Source organism: Balaenoptera physalus, assembly GCF_965194825.1.
Source record: "Balaenoptera physalus genome assembly, chromosome: 11".
NCBI classification, from domain to species: Eukaryota; Metazoa; Chordata; class Mammalia; order Artiodactyla; family Balaenopteridae; genus Balaenoptera; species Balaenoptera physalus.
This window is the reverse complement of record NC_138896.1, coordinates 109,160,951-109,179,217: the sequence shown is the minus strand read 5'-3', so window position 1 is coordinate 109,179,217 and position 18,267 is coordinate 109,160,951. Positions and strand designations below refer to the sequence as shown.

At 46.5% G+C, this 18,267-nt stretch overlaps 1 protein-coding gene across 1 annotated transcript; it reads right to left on the bottom strand.

The window, feature by feature from the left end:
* Positions 1-677: 677 nt before the first annotated feature.
* RPN1 (ribophorin I) lies at positions 678-18,223 on the bottom strand. Its single transcript, XM_082413974.1, has 10 exons — positions 17,885-18,223; positions 14,885-14,949; positions 13,134-13,440; positions 9,504-9,713; positions 8,294-8,486; positions 7,126-7,225; positions 6,197-6,335; positions 5,837-5,956; positions 2,377-2,622; positions 678-1,246 (listed from the first exon to the last, which is right to left on the bottom strand). Exons 1-10 carry the CDS (start codon positions 18,146-18,148, stop codon positions 1,064-1,066), a joined length of 1,827 nt encoding a protein of 608 aa, XP_082270100.1. The 5' UTR covers positions 18,149-18,223; the 3' UTR covers positions 678-1,063.
* Between the last annotated feature and the right edge of the window lie 44 nt (positions 18,224-18,267).

Below are 18,267 nucleotides of genomic sequence, written 5' to 3'. Positions count from 1 at the left end.
TACAACAGGCTCGCAGGCCTTCTCCCACATCTACTTATAGTCTTCAGTTCGTTCTCAGCCAAAACCAAAGCTAAGCATGTCTCTCATACACGGGTCGGTCTTCCCTTGACTTTAGGGTCAAGCCAAAAGCCTGGGCAGACCTATAAAGCCCTGTCTTGTCTGGGCTCTTCCAGCTCTGCAGCCCTGTGTCATACACTTTATACCCCACTCTCTGGATTCCCTTCAGGTCCTCAAGCCCCAGGGCCTTGGCACATGCCGCTTCCTCAGGGAAACTTTCCCCAACTCCCATCCCCATCCAGTGCTCTCCTGTATTTACCATCAGAGGACCCTGTCCCTCTTCCTTACAGGGTTATGTCAGTTTGTGACCATGAGTCTGTGTTGATCACGTGACTGTTCTCCACAAGAGCCATCTCTGCTCTGCTCATTGTTTCCTTAGTGCCCAGAAGAGCCCATGACACAAGCACTCTGACACCCCACCACTCTGTTCTGGGACCTTACCTAGGCCACTTTACCTTTGTGGCGTCAAGTGTTCTAATATGTAAAATGTAACCAATACTCGCCATGCAGACTTGCTCTCAGGAGCAAATCCATTATTTAATGGATAAAAAGCACTTGATAAAAGTACTATCCCCAAAGTTAAGAAATAAGTTATGAGAGACTTTCAACAGAACAGAACAGATGTTCACAGTTCCAGCTTTATTTTCATTCGGTCACACATGCTTTAAAAAACATACACGCCTGTAAAATACCCAAACATCAGGAATTAGAAGGGCATAAAACAAGGGGCTTACAGGTGGAAAGAATATCCTAGGCTTCAGAACAAATAAAACCAACTCAAAAATTTCTTTGTTCAAAACACAAAAATATTTTGTTTTTAATGACATTTAAGTTTGTTTTTGTTTTTTTTTAAAGGAACATTTTAGGGACAAAAACTAAGCTTCTTGTATTGCTTGAGGCAGAGCCTGGCTTCTTTCTTCCTTGAAGGCCTTCTGCAAAATACAGAAGCCAGCATTTGCTGGCCTTGATGTTCACCACTCCCACCCTGCCCTCTGGAAGTGCAGGGCTACAGGGCATCCAGGATGTGGTCGATCTTGGTGACCAGCTCCTGTCGCTTTCCCGAGATGAGCTTCTCGTTCTCGATGTACGTGTCTTTCTTGAGCTTGCCAGCCACCAGCCGCTCGGCCTCCACTGCCGACTTCAGTACCAGCTCCTTGACCTGTGCGTCCAGTTTCTGCATTTCGCTCACCTGGCCGAGGCAAGAGCAGGGCAGGGCTCGAGTGTCCTCTGTGGCCCTGCCCCACAGACCCACCACCTCCCGGGGCAGAGGGGCTGCTGTGGAGGGAGAGGCCAGCTTCACCCCCTGAAAGGCCTGTTCCTGCAAGCTCTGGCCCCTGTGAGCCAGGCCCTTCACCACCCCCGGCCCCAGATGTGGAGAGACTGTAAGGACCGAGTGTGGAAATATCGACACCCCCCAGCACAGTGCCGGACGCACGCAGGCACTCGGTGAACGTTTGTTCTCTTCCCTCCCACGGCCAAACTTGGCCAGGGACCTGATCAGGCAGAGGGCCAACGGCAGCGGGTGGGCGACTCCTGTTATCACCAACTGGGTGTCAGGCTGAGGCCTTTTATAGCCACATTCATTCAACACTCAACAAATACTTGTGAGCCATGAAGCCAGGCATGACTACGCTCTGGAAAACGGCAGTAACGACACGGGAAGCTGACGCACAATAAATACTTAAGCACACGAATACATGGTTTCACAAAGGGGCGGGTGTGCGGAAGAAAACAGCACAGGGTGCGGAGAGGGAGCAGGAGCGGGTGGGGGCGCGTGGAGAGGGTGGTCAGGGGCTCAGAGGGGCACCCCGGGGGCTTTCAGCCTCATTTACAGGCGCCAAGAACTCATGCAGCACGTCCTAGGCAGGATTCCCAGCGCTTCACATGCACTAACTCATTTCACGTGACCGCCGTGAGCTCAGTAAGGATCAACAGCTCCCCCATTTTAGAGATGAGGAAACTGAGGCGCACAAGTTCGGCAACCTGCTCAGGTTCAGAAAGCCTGAACCACAGCCTGGATTCAAACCCACAACTGTAAGTCTCGGTGCTCCTCCCTGCAGCCCGAGCAACCTGGAGCCTCGTCCAGTCTGGCCTCCAGGAGAGCAAGCAGCTGCTCGCAACACCAGCGCCGTGGAGGCCAGCAGCGCTTCCTCCAAATCCAGCTCACAACCGAGAGCCCAGACCTCGTTCCACCCCAAGGGTCGGCACCACGCGACGCGGCCACCACTGGGCGCGCTCACCCCACAGGCCAGCGGCGAGCAAGGCCACGTTGGGCGAGGCAGGAACGAGCCGGGGGACTCGGCGACGGCAGGCACTTACTCTGTCGCACAAGTCGGAGCCCTCCGTCTTCAGCCTGGACTGCAGCAGCGCCACCTCGCTGGCCAAGGCCTTGTGCTCCGTCTCCAGGCTCTTCCTGCCACTGTTGAGGGTGGACACGTCCCGGGACTGTTTGTACCTGTTGACTGTCTCGTCAAAGTGACGGTAGAGACCTAGTCTCTTGTTGACCAGGGTCAAGACCTGCTCTGTGATGCAGGCCACCTTCATCCTGGCTTCTGCAGCCGGATCCTGGGGGAGAGACACCGTGTGTGATGACATCCAGCCCTGAGCCCACTCCGACCTTCTCCTCCCAAGGAGCGCCCACCACTAGCACACAAACGAGAAAAGCCGCCATCTTGGAAAGTCAGAGAATCACACTTTCACCGACACTGACCCTGGAACGGTTCAGCCATGGGCAGGACGGGACGGGAAGATGAAGCAGACGTTCACGTCCAAGTCCAGCAGGACAGACAGACTCGTATAAAAGGGATACTGATGCCAGGGTGCACCGTGAGGGGTATGAGGTACTGAGGGAGGAGAAATCCCATCTCAGGCCGGGGAGGGCTTCCAGGACGTGTTTCCAGGGCCTAAAGGGTGAAGCCCAAGCTCCTTAGCCAGCCACGGCCCTTTAGACGCGGCCCCATGTACTCCCCAGAATCCCTCACCAGTGGGCCACTGCAGAAGCCCTAACCGGGCATGCTCAAAGGCTGACTCTGGCCTGCAGAAGGTCGGTTTGGCCCACAATTAGTTTTTTTTTCCTCAACAAATTATCAAAGCTTTAAAATAGAGATGTATACACAGGAAATCGGTTGAATAAACTATGACCTATCCATACAAGAGAGTCCTCTGCAGCTATAAAAAAAATAAATAACGAGGAAGAAAGCTCTCTATGAACTGATACGAGTGATTTTCAGGATACATTAGTTAAGTGAAAAAAACAAAGTGAAAAGTAGCTATGCTGTTGCTACCTTTTGTGTACAAAAGAAGAAAATAAGAAATATCTGCCTGTTTTCGCAAAATCAGAAAGGCTACCTCGGGGACTGATGAAATTGTTCCCTACGAGGCAGGGTGGGACAGGGTGGAGGAAACCGCACCATTTTCAAGTTCTCAATTTAGAACTTTGTTAATGTTTTACAGTATCACAACCAACATTAAATATTTCCAATGATGGAGGAAGAAACCAGAATAAAATTCAAGCATAAATGAACCTAACTACCTTTCAAATGAGTAACATGGGAAAGAAGAACAGAGCAACCACCTTGGGATCACAGTACTTTGACACTATAGTCTCAATCTAAAGACAAAAAGAGGGCTTCCCTAGTGGCACAGTGGTTGAGAATCCGCCTGCCAATGCAGGGGACGTGGGTTCGATCCCCGATACCGGAAGATCCCACATGCCATGGAGCAACTAAGCCCGTGCACCACAACTACTGAGCCCATACTCTAGAGCCCGCGAGCCACAACTACTGACGCCCAGGAGCCTAGAGCCCGTGCTCCACAACAAGAGAAGCTACCGCAACGAGAAGCCCATGCGCCGCAACGAAGAGTAGCCCCTGCTCGCCGCAACTAGAGAAAGCCCGGGCGCAGCAACGAAGACCCAGTGCAGCCAAAAATAAATAAATAAATAAAATAAATTTATTAAAAAAAATAAAGACAAAAAGAACTGCCAAGAAACCTGGCGCTCTACTGGTAGGTTTGGTGTTTGTCATGGTATGAGTGCAGCAACTGTGGAACTGTTTTGTTTTGTTTATAGACTTCAGCAAATAAACACACTGATGTTGGGATCCAGGCAAAGAACCCTGCGGTGTTAGACTGGAATAACTCATATTTCAAATACCACATGTATTTATCTCCCGGCTCTGTCTGCTGAAAGGGCTGAGGAGCAGAGCTGTTCCAAAAGCAGTCATCACAACCAGCTCCCAGATCATGGTCTCCAGGTACCATTCTGCACTGAAAGGAACCGGAGCTCCTTGGAGAAAGTACAAGATATGCCGGAAACGTATTGCTGCACCCTACAATAAGGAAGTGCTCAAAAATACAATGTAGACAGAAAGACAGTCAAACCTGGGACACTTGAGCATCAAAAGGAACAGCACAGTGGACAGTAATCCAATAAAATAACACATGAATCCAAACGAATAATGAACCAACCAACCAACAAGAAAAGCTTTTCCTTACAGTAGGAAACCACCTAGTAAGGTAAAACGCACTATAGTTTTTCAGCTACCACAACTATCAGATTCAGATAAGAATTAGTAATAAACACTGTAACTAATGGGTGAATATATATGATATTTATATAGACTCAAACAGATTATATATTAATTGCAAAGAGAAAAATAGTAACTTTACAGTGAATAAACCAAGAAAGGCACCAACTCAACCAAGGAGAGTCAATATCACCAACCCCGGACCAAATGACATCAGGTACCTCCCGACTTGATGCACTGCAGACACAGCACCACTTTATAATGTTCTTGCCAAAAATGCATCATCTGAATTTTCAAGGAGAAACATAAGAAACCTAAACTACATACAAAGGCTGAGGAATGTCCCAGAGTAAAGCAGACTAAGGAAATATGACAACTAAATGCAACGCATCATCCTCAACTGAATTCTGAAGTATGAAAAATAACGGCTACAGAAGTTACCCTTGGGGCGATCAGGAAAATTTGAGCCTGGACCGGGTGCTGGTTGTTACTAGAGCAACGTCACGTTCCCGACTTCGATCGTCATGCTCTGGCTGTGAGAGACGGGGCCCTCGGGGTCAGGCTGTGCACACGCCTAAGTATTCAAGGGAGGTGGGCAACTTACTCTCAAACGGCTCAGGAAGAGTACACACGACAGAGAGGCCAAATGTCAACCACTCCGTCCAGGTGAAGAGTGCACAAGAGTTCGTTTTACTATTCTTGCAAAATGTCTAAATGCAGAATCATTTTAAAACTCGGCATTTTTTAAATTAATAAAACAAAAGCAATTTTTATAGCGTAGAAAATGGGGATATGTCACAATAAAACCTAGACTCAGCCCTTCTGCGTGACAAGGCTAGCAGCTGCCCCGGTGGCACCCCTACCCCGGGGCAGCCTCGCTGGTCTACGGAACCAGCCAGACCAACGTCCTTGCTCGTTCGTACCAACTGCCACCCACAGGCCCCAGCGAAAGCCTGCCATGCTGTCCCACAAGCTGCTCCCTTCAGCCAAAGGCCCCGCCCCACCTCTTCTGCCAGTCACTTCCCCAGGAGCCTTTCTGGGCACACGCTCTGCCCACCGCCTCTCCCCACGGAACTGGTCGTGAGCAGCAACCTGTCTCCTTCAACAGCGCACGTCTGTGACCACAGCAACAAAAGGAGGGGTCTCTAGGGTAACGGTCAGCTGAGGCCACAGGCAGGGCAGAGGTGTATGTCGCGCAGCCGGGCGCTGGGAAAGCGAGTCAAGCGCACTCTGCAGGCGGCCGAGTTGGGTACCTTTGTGATGGAGAAGTCCAGCCTGACGTAGACGATGACGGTGAAGAACAGGATGTAGAAGGCAGCCACCACCAGCAGGGGCTCCTGCAGCATGAGCACCTTGTTGAAGGTGTAGTGCACCTGGGGGGAGCCAGGAACACACGCTGACACACAGGTCCGCCCGGACTCGGACACCTGGGGGCGAAGGGGCCTCACCAGGCCTACAACTGTCCGGGCTGCCCCCGCCATCTGCCCCACCCCCGCCCCCAGAGGTGGCTGTGCCGAAACCACGCCAGGCAAGGAGGAGAGGATGGCGGGTCCCCGACCCTGCAGCCGCTCTGCAGGGAGGAGGCCTGGGAGGCAGGGCTGTGGAGCGCATACCACCATGTCCTGAATGTGCTGTTCCACCAGGTTTTCCTTGTGGGCCACGATCACGGGGCGGCCAAACGTGTCCAGGTAGGTGTAGTGCAGCTCGTCAGGGGCTCGGCTGATCTCATAGGGGCTGTCCACTTGGATGTTCCTAGATGCCGATGGGGGGAAACTGAGCCTCAGACAAACCGCACTGACCAACTAGGTTCACAGTGAGGATCCAAGGCCCCAGGGGTCTCCCCAGGTCATGAGTTCTACTCCACTCTGCTCCCCTCCCATCACAGGGAACACCCGACCCCCTGAGACCGCGGACCCACTGTCAGAAAGCCCGGAGTATGAGAACGTTTTGTCGCCCATGCCAAGGGCAGGTGGCCCTGTGAGTGTCCACTGGTTTCTGCCAACTGGACTCCTAGAGACGCCGTGGCTCTGTCCTTTCCCAAGCCTGGTTCTTCAACTTAGGCCAGCATTTGATGAGATCCCTTACCCTTCCAGATTCCTTCCTTTCTGCTTAAACTGGCCAAAGACAGCTCCCTCTGTTTATAACCATGGAACCTGATATACCATCTGAGACCACCCTCCCCCCACCACCTTCTGAACCTGGTGTGACACGCCCAGGACAAGACAAAGCCGTCTCCACTATCCCTCCCCTTCCTAGGAGCACAGCCCAAGGCCACCCAGCTGCCTCAACTCTGCATTCTCTCCTTTTGCCAGTCACCTCATCGGACTCAGGCCATCACTCTGGCCTGCTGTGAATCCTGCCCCTGTCACAGAAAGGGCTGTGTTGGGATAGCTCATAAGTGAATCTTGTGCCCTCACTAAGTCAAATGTCTCAGTTTAAACTCCGCCGGAAGCCCCTCCTCTGCGCCCTAGAACCCAACGTCCCCCTGAGGTGCCAAGAGGGCACCACCAGGAAAGGAGACAGGAAGGGAGGTCAGACTCACTTGGCCCCTTCTGGCAGGATGATTTTCACAGTCAGAGAGTCTATCACTTGTTCATCAAACACGTGGTCCACAAGCCTCATCTTCAATGCATACTGGTCTCCTGGAGGGTCAAGCAGACACAGCTGTGACTGGTTTTGTGCGTGTCTTTCTCGTAAGTAAAGTACTAGAATCTAGGCCCTGAACGTCACAGAAGGAGACACCAGCCACCACCGACTGTGTGCCTTCAATGAAAGAACACGTCAGCTGAGTCCTGCTGAAAGGATCGACCTGAGTCTGATCAGGCTCCAGAGACAGCTGTCAACGGGCTAGAAATACGAAGACAGAGGCATGTGCTGCCCTGCGCTCTGACCCGCAATCAGCAAAATCCAGACCATGGGCTACACTACAAACAGGGTCAAGTTCTTCAACAGATAAACCATGAGGAAAACAGATGGAGGAGGAAACTATGGATTACTAGAGGCTGACAAGAGAAATCAACTTTTTTGAAAAACGCAGAACTAGAGTATCTAGAGACATACAAGTGGGTGATAGAACGATGAAGAAATTCAAGAGAGTGGCTCCCAAAAGTCAGGACGGTGATCGCTGTTGTGGGGAAAGAGGAGGTACACGAGGGCCTTCTGAGTGGCTGGCAAATTTCAATTTCTTGACCTGAGTGATGGTTACAAGGTGTTCCTCTTATAATTTACTGAGCTTTGCATTTGTTTTGTGTGATTTACTATATTTTATTTTGCATTAAAAAGGTTTTAAAGAGAAAAACTTGGAAATATGACAAAATGTTTATAATCATTAGTTCTGGGTGCTTGTGTAAAAGTGTTTATTATTCTCTGAATTTTTTATTTTTTAAATATTTCAAATTTAAAGAATTTAAGCAGTTCCTTCTTATGCTAGAACTCGGGGTAAGAAGAAGCTTTTTACTGTCCTATGTGAATTGATTACCGTATGCAGGTATCACTTTTACAACAGTAATTTATACCCACCCATGAAAAGTTGTTGCTGATATCCCAGCCTTCCTAAGAATGATAAAAGAATACCCTCTCCCCATCTAAAAGGACTGGCAATTATCACACACACACACACACACACACAACACAACACAAAACAAACCCACAGGAAATTACAGAAAAAGACAGTCCTTCTCTTTTCAACTCTCTAACAATTGAAAACTGACCCAAATTATAGAGGTACTCGTAGCTTGGGAGGTTGTAGCCGACGATGTAATGGGTCTTCCACCCGCCAAAAAGAGGAAAGCGAGGCCGGATTTCCATCTCTACGGAGTCATCCAAAATAAGAAGGTGGCTGGTGGAAACATTGCCAATCTCATCCCGGTAATAAACATCCTGTGCAGCAGCAGGAAGGATGGTCTGCAAGACAGTGAGTATACCTTCTGAAGACTCCGGAAACTGACGCAGAGGAAGTGATCCTAAGTCCAGAAAAAACTTCCTGCACCAAGCTCTTCATCACACTACTACTTAATAGTCTCCAAACTGTGAACAACCTGAGGAAAGTCTAACTTCCCCCCAAAGGCTTCAAAATATCTGGATACCTCATCTGCTTCTCAGTCAAGGTTGGTAAATAGCCAAATTTTTCTAAACAGTAAATAACAGACTCAAAAACATCTTTGCAAATGCTAAAGACTTAATACAAAGGTACAAATAATCTGTAAGTTACTTTGCAGGAAAGCAAACTAAAGATGGAGGAAATCACATGAAGTCACTAGGTGGTTTATGGTTTACTTATGAAAGGGGTTTCTCCACCTAATATTTTTAACTTATTTTTTTAAATCTTTACTTATTTTTAATTATTTATTTCCAAATCTGTAAGCATATTTTGATAATCGAGGGGAAAATGTAATGCCTTTGTTCGCACAGTGAGCACTTATGTAATACTTAAGTACATGAAAATGCTTCTAGGATTTCACTGATAAGACAGAAAAAGATACAAAACTGTATATGCAATATGATCAAATGTTTTTTAAAAACAGTATTAAAAAAGAAAAAGGAAATACATAAAAGAGTGTCAGCAAAACTGGTGCCTGGGTTTGTTTTTCCTTTTTCCATTATTCAAATTTTCTTTAAAAAACATGACTTACTTATATAAATGGGGGCTTTTTTTTTTTTTGGCCTTGATGCTAGTTCCCCAACCAGGGATTGAACCTCGGCCACAGCAGTGAAAATGCCAAGTCCTAACCACTGGACCGACAGGGAATTCCTGGGGGCAATTTTTTTTTTAACATTCTGTTGGTTCTAACACCGTCACTCAACTACCTGAACACCAGTCAATCCCAACGACTGTCCATAATTAGCTACTTTCAAAAAGCAAAAGAAAGGACAGATGTGATAGTCATGGTTTCCCTGATGTCCAAGTCCAACAGTCCATACCTTAAAAGAACGGATGGAGGAGACTCCACTATCTGGCTGTCTCTGGTAATCATAGCGCGAAAAAGGCCCCTTCAGCACAGCCCCCGTGTGCTTCAAGTCCACGTTTTCCTCCACAGCAATGTTACCCCAGTGGGAGACCTCGATGACTCGGGTCATGCTGGTGATGGTCAGGAAAGGGCTGTTGTTCTCAGAATGTACTTTAAAAGTGTCCTGGAGAGGAAGGAAACAAGCAGCTCAAAGTTTGGTGACAGAGGAATCAACACTAGCTTAAAGCAAATTGATTGGAAACAACCTATGCATCAGTACCAGGACGGTTAAACTGTGACACGTCTAATGTATGCAACAGAATGGTTAAATTGTGCTGTCTCTAATGTAATGACATGGAAATATTCACGATATATTATTAATTGGAAAGATAGAATACACAAAGCTGTTTTAGGTTCCAACATAAACATCATTTGTTTTACAAACAAAATTGCTATACTTATTATTTTATAGTGACTATGTGAGAAAAAGAAAACAGAACCTGAACTGAGACACATGAGAATGTCAACACAGATAGGAAACAGAATGACAGATTATTTCTACTTTCTCCTTGTAGTTTTTATTTTCCAAATTTCTGCAAATGAGCTTTTTAAATTGATTTTTTTAACCAATTTTTACAGTTTTAAAATAAAATAAAATCTTAAGCTGTAAATAAAGAAAAACTGTAACTAGGAAATAAATATAAGATCTAATGAAGACATAACCTCTCACCAGTGAGCTAACAAATAACTCATAACTGAGGGAGACACGTAGCATTACTGGATTTTTCTAACCTGAAGAAAATTCATCTGGAAAAGTTCAGAGAAGAGACTTTTTAAGATAACATTTATGGAGTTAACATGTATGTATGCATCAGGCACTCTTTATGAGCTCTGAATAAGCACATAATTTCATTTAATCCTCAAAACATCACAATGAAGTAATTACTACTTATCCCCAATTTTACAAATAAAAAACCCAGAGGCCCAACAGTTAGTATTAAGAAATCTTTCTGGTCACAGATACAAAGAACAGATTGGTGGTTGCCAGAGGCATGGGTGGGAGAAATGGGTGAACGGTTTTGTTTCTTTTTAATTTAAATAAACTGAATAACAGATTTTTTAAAAAGTAAAATTACAGAAAGACCAGAAAAACATCAAATTAAAAAGCTTTTGTACAGCTAAGGAAACTACCAACAAAATGAAAAGGTTGCCTACTGAATGGAAGAAGATATTTGCAAATGATACAGCCAACAGGGGATTAACATCCAAACTGTACAAAGAACTCCTACAACCTGACATCAAAAAACAAAGGACCCAATTTACAAATGGGCAGAGGATCTGAATAGACATTTTTCCAAGGAAGATATTCAGAGAGCCAACAGGCAAATGAGAAGATGCTCAACATCACTAATCATCAGGCAAATGCAAATCAAAACCACGAGCTACTATCACTTCACACCTGTCAGAATGGCTATTATCAAAAGATAATAAATAACAAGTGTTAGTGAGGATGTAGAGAAAAAGGAAACCTCATGCACTGTTGGTGGGAATGTAAACTGGGGCAGCCACAACAGAAAACAGTATGGAGATTCCTTAAAAAATTAAAAATACAACTACCGTATGACCCAGCAATTCTGCTCCTGGGTGTTTATCCAAACAAAATGAAAAACACTCATTAGAAAAGTTATATGCACCTCAAAGTTCATAGCAGTGTCATTTACAACAGCCAAGATACAGAAGCAACCTAAGTGCCCATCAACAGATGAATGGATAAAGAAGATGTGAGACGCACACACACACACACACACACACACACACACACACAGTGGAACACTACTCAGTCATAAAAAGAATGGAATCTTGCCATTTGTGACAACATGGATGGATCTAGAGGGTACTATGCTAAATGAAATAAATCAGAAAAAGACAAATACTGTATAATTTCACTTATATGTGGAATCTAGAAAACAAATGAACAAAACAGAAACAGAGTTATAGATATAGAGAACAAACAGGTGGTTGCCAGAGGGGAGGGGGGTCAGGGAAGGAGAGAAATAGGTGAGGCACATTAAGAGGTACAACCTTCCAGTTGCAAAATAAATGAGACAAGTATGAAATGTACAGTGTGGGGAAGTCAATAACTAACTATGTAATATCTTTGTATGGTGACATATCATAACTGCACTTATTGTGGTGATCGTTTTGAAATGTACAGAAATACTGAATCAATATATTGTATAACAGGAATTAACATAGTGTTGTAGGTCAATTACACTTCAAAAACCAAAAACCAAACAAACAAACTCATAGAGAAAGAGATCAGATTTGTGGCCCCCAGAGGCGGGGGCGGGACGGAGGGAGAATTGGAGGAAGGTGGTCAAATGGTCCAAACTTCCAGCTGTAACATAAATAAGTACTAGGGATGTGACGTACAACGTGATAAATATAATTAGCACTGCTGTACATTACATATGAAAGCTAAGAGAGTAAATCCTAAGAGTTCTTATCACAAGGAACAAATTTTTTTCTATTTCCTTAACTTTTTTTTTTTTTTAATTTCACAGCCCCTCGTCCCATATAATTTATACATGAAGCACCAAAACTGGAGCCAAGGTCTGAACAGGTATCTATTTCTTTAATTTTGTATCTGTATGACATGATGAATGTGCACTAAGCTCCTTGTGATAATCATTTCATGATATAAGTCAAATCATTATGCTGTACACCTTGAACTTATTCAGTGCTGTATGTCAATTTAATCTCATTAAAAGTGGAAGAAAAAAAAAGTTAAAGGACAAAAGGACCAGAAAAACACCTTTCTTTCCCAAAAGTCCAAGAAGTGGACAAGATAAGGTTATTTTATTTTGTTATTTTATTATAATTGTATTTAATAGCATTTAATGCCAATACCGGCACGGGTATGGGGAAACTGGCAGTTTCATAGTGCTGGTGCCATAATAAACTGGCTAAATTTTCTGAAAAAGCATTTGGCAATACAGCAAGAGATTTTTAAATGTTCATATGCTTTGATTTGAAAACTTGTACTTCAGAAAATCTATCCTGAAAGTACAGAGCAAAGAAAAGAGAGAGAAAGGACGGCTGAAGCATCGTAGCAATAGCCTGACAACCACTGAATCTCAGCAACAGATGGCTGTCCGTTTACGATACTCTATACTTCTGTATGTTTGAAACGTCCCATAATAACAACATCTTTTTTAAACCTTCATCACTCCCTCTGCCTTTAAGGCCCACGCCCTAGGCTCAGCAACACCACCAGCAGCTAACCCCAGCCACCAGGGCCAGCACAGCTCACGTTTTCCCATCCCCGCGCCTTTGTCCCCCCATCGCCTCTGCCCAGAATGCCTTGTTTCCTGCTCCCCCAACTCCGCCTCCTTTACAAAGTCCTCCTCAAGCCCCAGCCTCTATCTGAACTCCCAGGACGAGGACAGTGAGCCCCATGGAGTCACTTCTCGGCAGGTTAGAACTCTGGGGATGATCCGACACAGTGCTTTGGATTCCCACCCAAGCCCCTCAACGCGCAGTCACCCCGCAGGAGATATGCTCTGCGGCGGACAGGGGTGGCCTGGACTCCACAAGGGCCCACCTGACTATAGGCAGGGACGTCGCGGAAAGGTCCGTAATCCAGGAGGCCCTCGGAGCGCGTCGGGTTCCCCAACTTGGTGTAGCTCTCCACGTTTCGGGAGGCGAGTTTCACACGCATGGTTTGTGTCTTGGTCGGGTAGGGAGAGTAGAAATAATGGTTCCCCTCAAACACCACAAACTGTTTCTCCGACTGGGTGATCTGGGTTGGATATGGCTGAAGCACATGGGTATAAACGGCTTCCACAATGACTGAAATCTTGGCCCCGGGATCAAGGGCGACTGGGAGCCTGACGGTGAAGAATCTCCCGCTGGAGCAAGAATGAGGAGAAACAATTAAGAGAGATCAAGAAACGGAAAAGAGAAGAGCAGCTTAAAATCACAGCAAAATTTTGTACCAAGATAAAAGCAGTTACTTCTAAGAGATTACCTTCAACCTATTAATTTCAGCCTTTTTTTTTTTTAATTTATTTATTTTATGTTTGGTTCGGTTGGGTGTTTGTTGCTGCGTGCGGGCTTTCTCTAGTTGCGGTGAGCGGGGGCTACTCTTCGTTGTGGTGAGCAGGCTTCTCGTTGCGGTGGCTTCTCTTGTTGCGGAGCACGGGCTCTAGGCGCGTGGGCTTCAGTAGTTGTGGCTCGCGGGCTCTAGAGCACAGGCTCAGTAGTTGTGGTGCGCACAGGCTTAGTTGCTCCGCAGCATGTGGTATCTTCCCGGACCAGGGCTTGAACCCGTGTCCCCTGCATTGGCAGGCGGATTCTTAACCACTGCGCCACCAGGGAAGTCCCTTCCTGCTTTTTAACGTGTGTTTGAAAACTATCCTTAGTATAGTGTTTTAAAATAAATAACAAGTGCCAGGCCCCCTGCTAGGTACTGAGGTTAAAGCAGAGAAGAAGGCAAGTTCAAACCCAGGCTTCATGTTCAAAGAGCTCAGTCTACCTCCCGTGAAAAAGCATCACTTTTGGGCTTCCCTGGTGGCACAGTGGTTAAGAATCCGCCTGCTAATAAAAGAGACACGGGTTCGAGCCCTGGTCCGGGAAGATCCCACATGCCGTGAAGCAACTAAGCCTGTGCACCACAACTACTGAGCCTGCACTCTAGAGCCCTCAAGCCACAACTACTGAAGCCCGTGCACCCTAGAGCCTGTGCTCCACAGCAAAGAGAAGCCACCACAATGACAAGCCCGCGCACCACAACGAAGAGCAGCCCCCGCTCACTGCAACTAGAGAAAGCCCGCACGGCAACAAAGACCCAACACAGCCAAAAATTTTTAAAAATTAAAAACAATAATAAAATAAAAAGCATCACTTTCAGTGCCCTGAAGGCTGGCAAGGAGGTGTGGTAAGGCTGTCTACCCCTTGTAAACAGGACGGTAGCCAAGCAGCGATGGGAGGGTGTCTGCTGAGGCAAACAGCCTGCAGGTCCCACCCACCAGTTTCCCATCTATTGACTGGGGATCCCTACCCCCATAGATTAGAGACCTGATCTGGCATGGAAGTAACTACTTTCCTGTTGCGAAACACACTGCCACTCTCAGGGAAGTCCAATTTCAGCACTAGGAGTCAGAAAAGACATCATAAATGGGTCCAGAATGCAGGGAGCCTGTCGCCTGCTACCACACACTCTATTAACTGAGACAGCCTCTAACACGCTGGGCCCATTCTAAGCGACTCTCCTAGTTATGATTCCAGCCCTGATATGATAACCTACAACCAGACAAGGCAAGACAGACATAGATATTCTGACTGTTACCTTACCTTTTACCCTTAATTTTGGTTTCACGTACTTCCAGATTGTTCTCTTCCTCATCCTCTCCCTTCACCTGTAAAAGTACAAAGGAAGTTATTCTTGTCTTTTAGTCTCTAAATTTTGAGTTAACAATTAACTAACTGCTGCAGAAGTCCACATTAAAACATTCAAACCACCAGAACTTTGCAAAGATTGAATTCTGGTTTCAGTAACAATTTTTCAAGTGAAATACAAGAACACTGTCAAAAGACCTACTTTTGCACTGAATAAGCTGTATAATATGCTCTAGAAAATCATAATATTTTCCTGAATGATCAAATACACAGATACAAATTAAAATTACGCTTCCAAATACAGTTTACACTTACAAATAGAAAGGCCAGAAAGGTTTCTTTCTGGACGTTTTCTTCTTCATTTACATTCCAATATGCCTATGCATAGAATAAGTCTCAGTATTATTTATTATTTATTATTTTTAACTTTTAATTTTTAATTTTGGCTGCGTTGGGTCTTCGTTGCTGCGCAAGGGCTTTCTCTAGTTGTGGCGAGCAGGGGCTACTCTTCGTTGCGGTGCGCGGGCTTCTCGTTGCAGTGCGCGGGCTTCTCATTGCAGTGGCTTCTCTTGCTGCGGCATGCAGGCCCTAGAGTGTGCGGTGCGGGCTTCAGTAGTTGCGGCGCATGGGCTCAGTAGTTGTGGCTCAAGGGCTGTAGAGCGCAGGCTCAGTAGTTGTGGCACACGGGCCCAGTTGCTCCGCAACATGTGGGATATTCCTGGACCAGGGCTCGAACCCGTGTCCCCTGCACTGGCAGGTGGATTCTTAACCACTGCACCCCCAGGGAAGTCCCTATTTATTGTTGTAGAAGAAAAGTCTCATGCATAACCAAAACTGATTTTACTTGCGCAAAAGAAGTTAACAGTGGCAAAAGCAATGGCCACTGTGTGGCACACTCTTTTATTCTTATCCTTCATTGCAACCGGCTGTGCAACCAGGAAAAGGATGCCAGCTCCGGCAGGCTGCAGGGTCTTTCTGAGAAAGAGTAGGCATCTTGAATGAGATTGTGGAACAGATTCTAAGGAAAAAACTTACACACACAGCACTGATCTCTTTGCCAACCCAACCTCCACCAAAAGAAAAAAAATTTAAGACCACCTTTTAAGACTGGAGCAGTGATTCCCAATAGGGTATACAAAGCTATAATGAGAAAGCTATTTGTAATATTTCAAAAAGCCTAAAAGTTATCATACAATCATCCTCATCAAAGCTGTACAGCCTAATAAAAACAACAAATTTCACTACTTTTGCTAGAATCCTATCACAGTGGGAACATTCTAGTATACTTGTGCTTATCAGGAACTCTCATTGTTCAGTTATATGTTGATTTGTCTTAAGAAATATTTATTATCACTTCTAAATATTTACTAGAGTCACTGTGTAATCTAATAAAAGGTTAGAGAAACAAAATATTTCAAATATAGGATCCAAATGAAAGCAAAAAAAGTAAGATGAGTCTTTGGTAGTAAAAAGACAAGGAACCAAAAAAAAAAAAAAAAAAAAAGACAAGGAACCACTGGCTCCTAGTCAATAATCATCACGGCCTCCTCTACCAGTTCCTAAACTTCTACATGTAGTGTTGAAGATAATTCACTGAAACAATTTCTAGCAACCTCACCAAAGCCTCCCAGGCAGTTGTTGGAAAATACACATCTTCTTGGTTAGGTTTATCATACAGTTACGTTTCCCATTGGGACAGGGGTACAAGGGAGCACATACACCCGTTTAACTCATCTCACTCTTGGACTACAAATCAAAAAATCGTTCTGAATAAACCTGGTTATGGGACTACAGGTCTTATACCCCCAACAGAACCCTACCTCACACCATCTAGGCCAGAAGAGGCAGTGTCGTACAGTGAAGAACGCACACACACAAAGCGTGAAACAAACTAACCTGACTCTTTATTCTAAGACATCATGTAGGAGGTTAAACAACTTAACCTCCCAAACTACAGTCCTCACCAGCAGTAACAGTACACCTCGAAGGACTCTTAGGAGAGTTAAATGAGAATGTACTTAAAATACCTACCACAATACCCGACACAAGGTGAATTCTCAATAAGACACCAGTACTGTAACCCAGCTTGTAAGCGCTCTCCGGCATGATGGCCAGATAGCTTCTGCTGTCATCTTGTTATACTGTGGCAACCTCGCTAAATGAGAACTAGCTTTTATAGAAGAATGGGATTTAACATTCAGAACATTCAAATGAAGTTTTAATCCATCCTTCCACAAACCTTTAAGTAAAACTGCGTGTTTCATTATGGACAAAGCATGAGAAGGGAACAGGAGTCATTTCAGAAGCATGATCTCTATAAAGGCAACTCTATAGCTCCAACTTCAGCAGTCAGGTATGCTAAGAAGAAATACGACACTGGAATGACTATTCTCCAAACCAATAACTGGGTAATCACTTAATGGATGTTGTTTAAGGAAAACAGCAATAGAACGCAGACCTCTGTATACGTATATTCCCTCTATTCCCAAACCAACACTGTTTCCTTGAGAGGCGTAAAAATGACCACTGAAATGCCTGGAAGAACAGAAGCAAACTTGGGAGGCATTTATTGCTTTACTGTAAGAACGAGAACCGGTCGGCGGGAGGGAGAGAACTGGACTTTCCCTTTCTGTACTGTATTACTTGCACGAGTTTTTAAACTAACTTTAAGGAAAAGGAAATTTTTTGAAGCGTCGGTTCGCAACCGTAAGAAATGCGTTATATTAACAGCAGTTTCAAACGATTCCAAACTTGGAAGCAGGGGACCTGTTCCATTTGCGATCGCACTGGACGGAGCCCGGCTCCCCGGCGAATCCGCGCTCCGGCCGCACCACCTTGCGGCGCCCCCGCAGGCCCCGGGCCCAGCCGCCTGCGCCGCCGGCCGGGGCTGACGTGTCCGGGGCGGGGACGGGCGCCGGTCCTCCCGGCCGGCCCGTGTCCCCGGGCCCCGCTCACCTGCACGCCGAGGTACGCCAGCCGGGCCTCCAGCTCGGGCTCCAGAGCCAGAAGGAAGGAGGCGACGCGGGGCGAGGAGCTGCCGCCCGCGTACGCCAGGACCACCTCGGCCGTCACCTTGGCCAAGTGGCTGCTCAGGTCCACGGTGCGCTTCACGTCCTCGTTGACCAGCGGCGGCGCCTCCGCGGAGGCGCGGCCCGGCGTCGGGGCCCAGGCCCCGATCAGCAGCAGCAGCGGCACCAGGCAGGCTGCGGGCGCCTCCATGGCCGTGAATGAGCTGGGCCGCAGTTCGCCCGCCCGCGCGCGTACCCCGCGTCCGCCACGGCGCAGCCGCCCATTGGGCCCGCCGGCGCCCCAAGATGGCGGCGCCCAGGGGCGAGGAC

Bases quoted from the DNA above. Each gene is read 5' to 3' on its own strand.
- RPN1 (XM_082413974.1), bottom strand. From the start codon at position 18,148: ATGGAGGCGCCCGCAGCCTGCCTGGTGCCGCTGCTGCTGCTGATCGGG. The intron at 2,623-5,836 runs GTACCCAACTCG...TCTCTCCCCCAG, and splicing joins TGGACTTCTCCATCACAAAG to GATCCGGCTGCAGAAGCCAG. The intron at 1,247-2,376 runs GTAAGTGCCTGC...TGCCTCGGCCAG, and splicing joins GCTCCGACTTGTGCGACAGA to GTGAGCGAAATGCAGAAACT.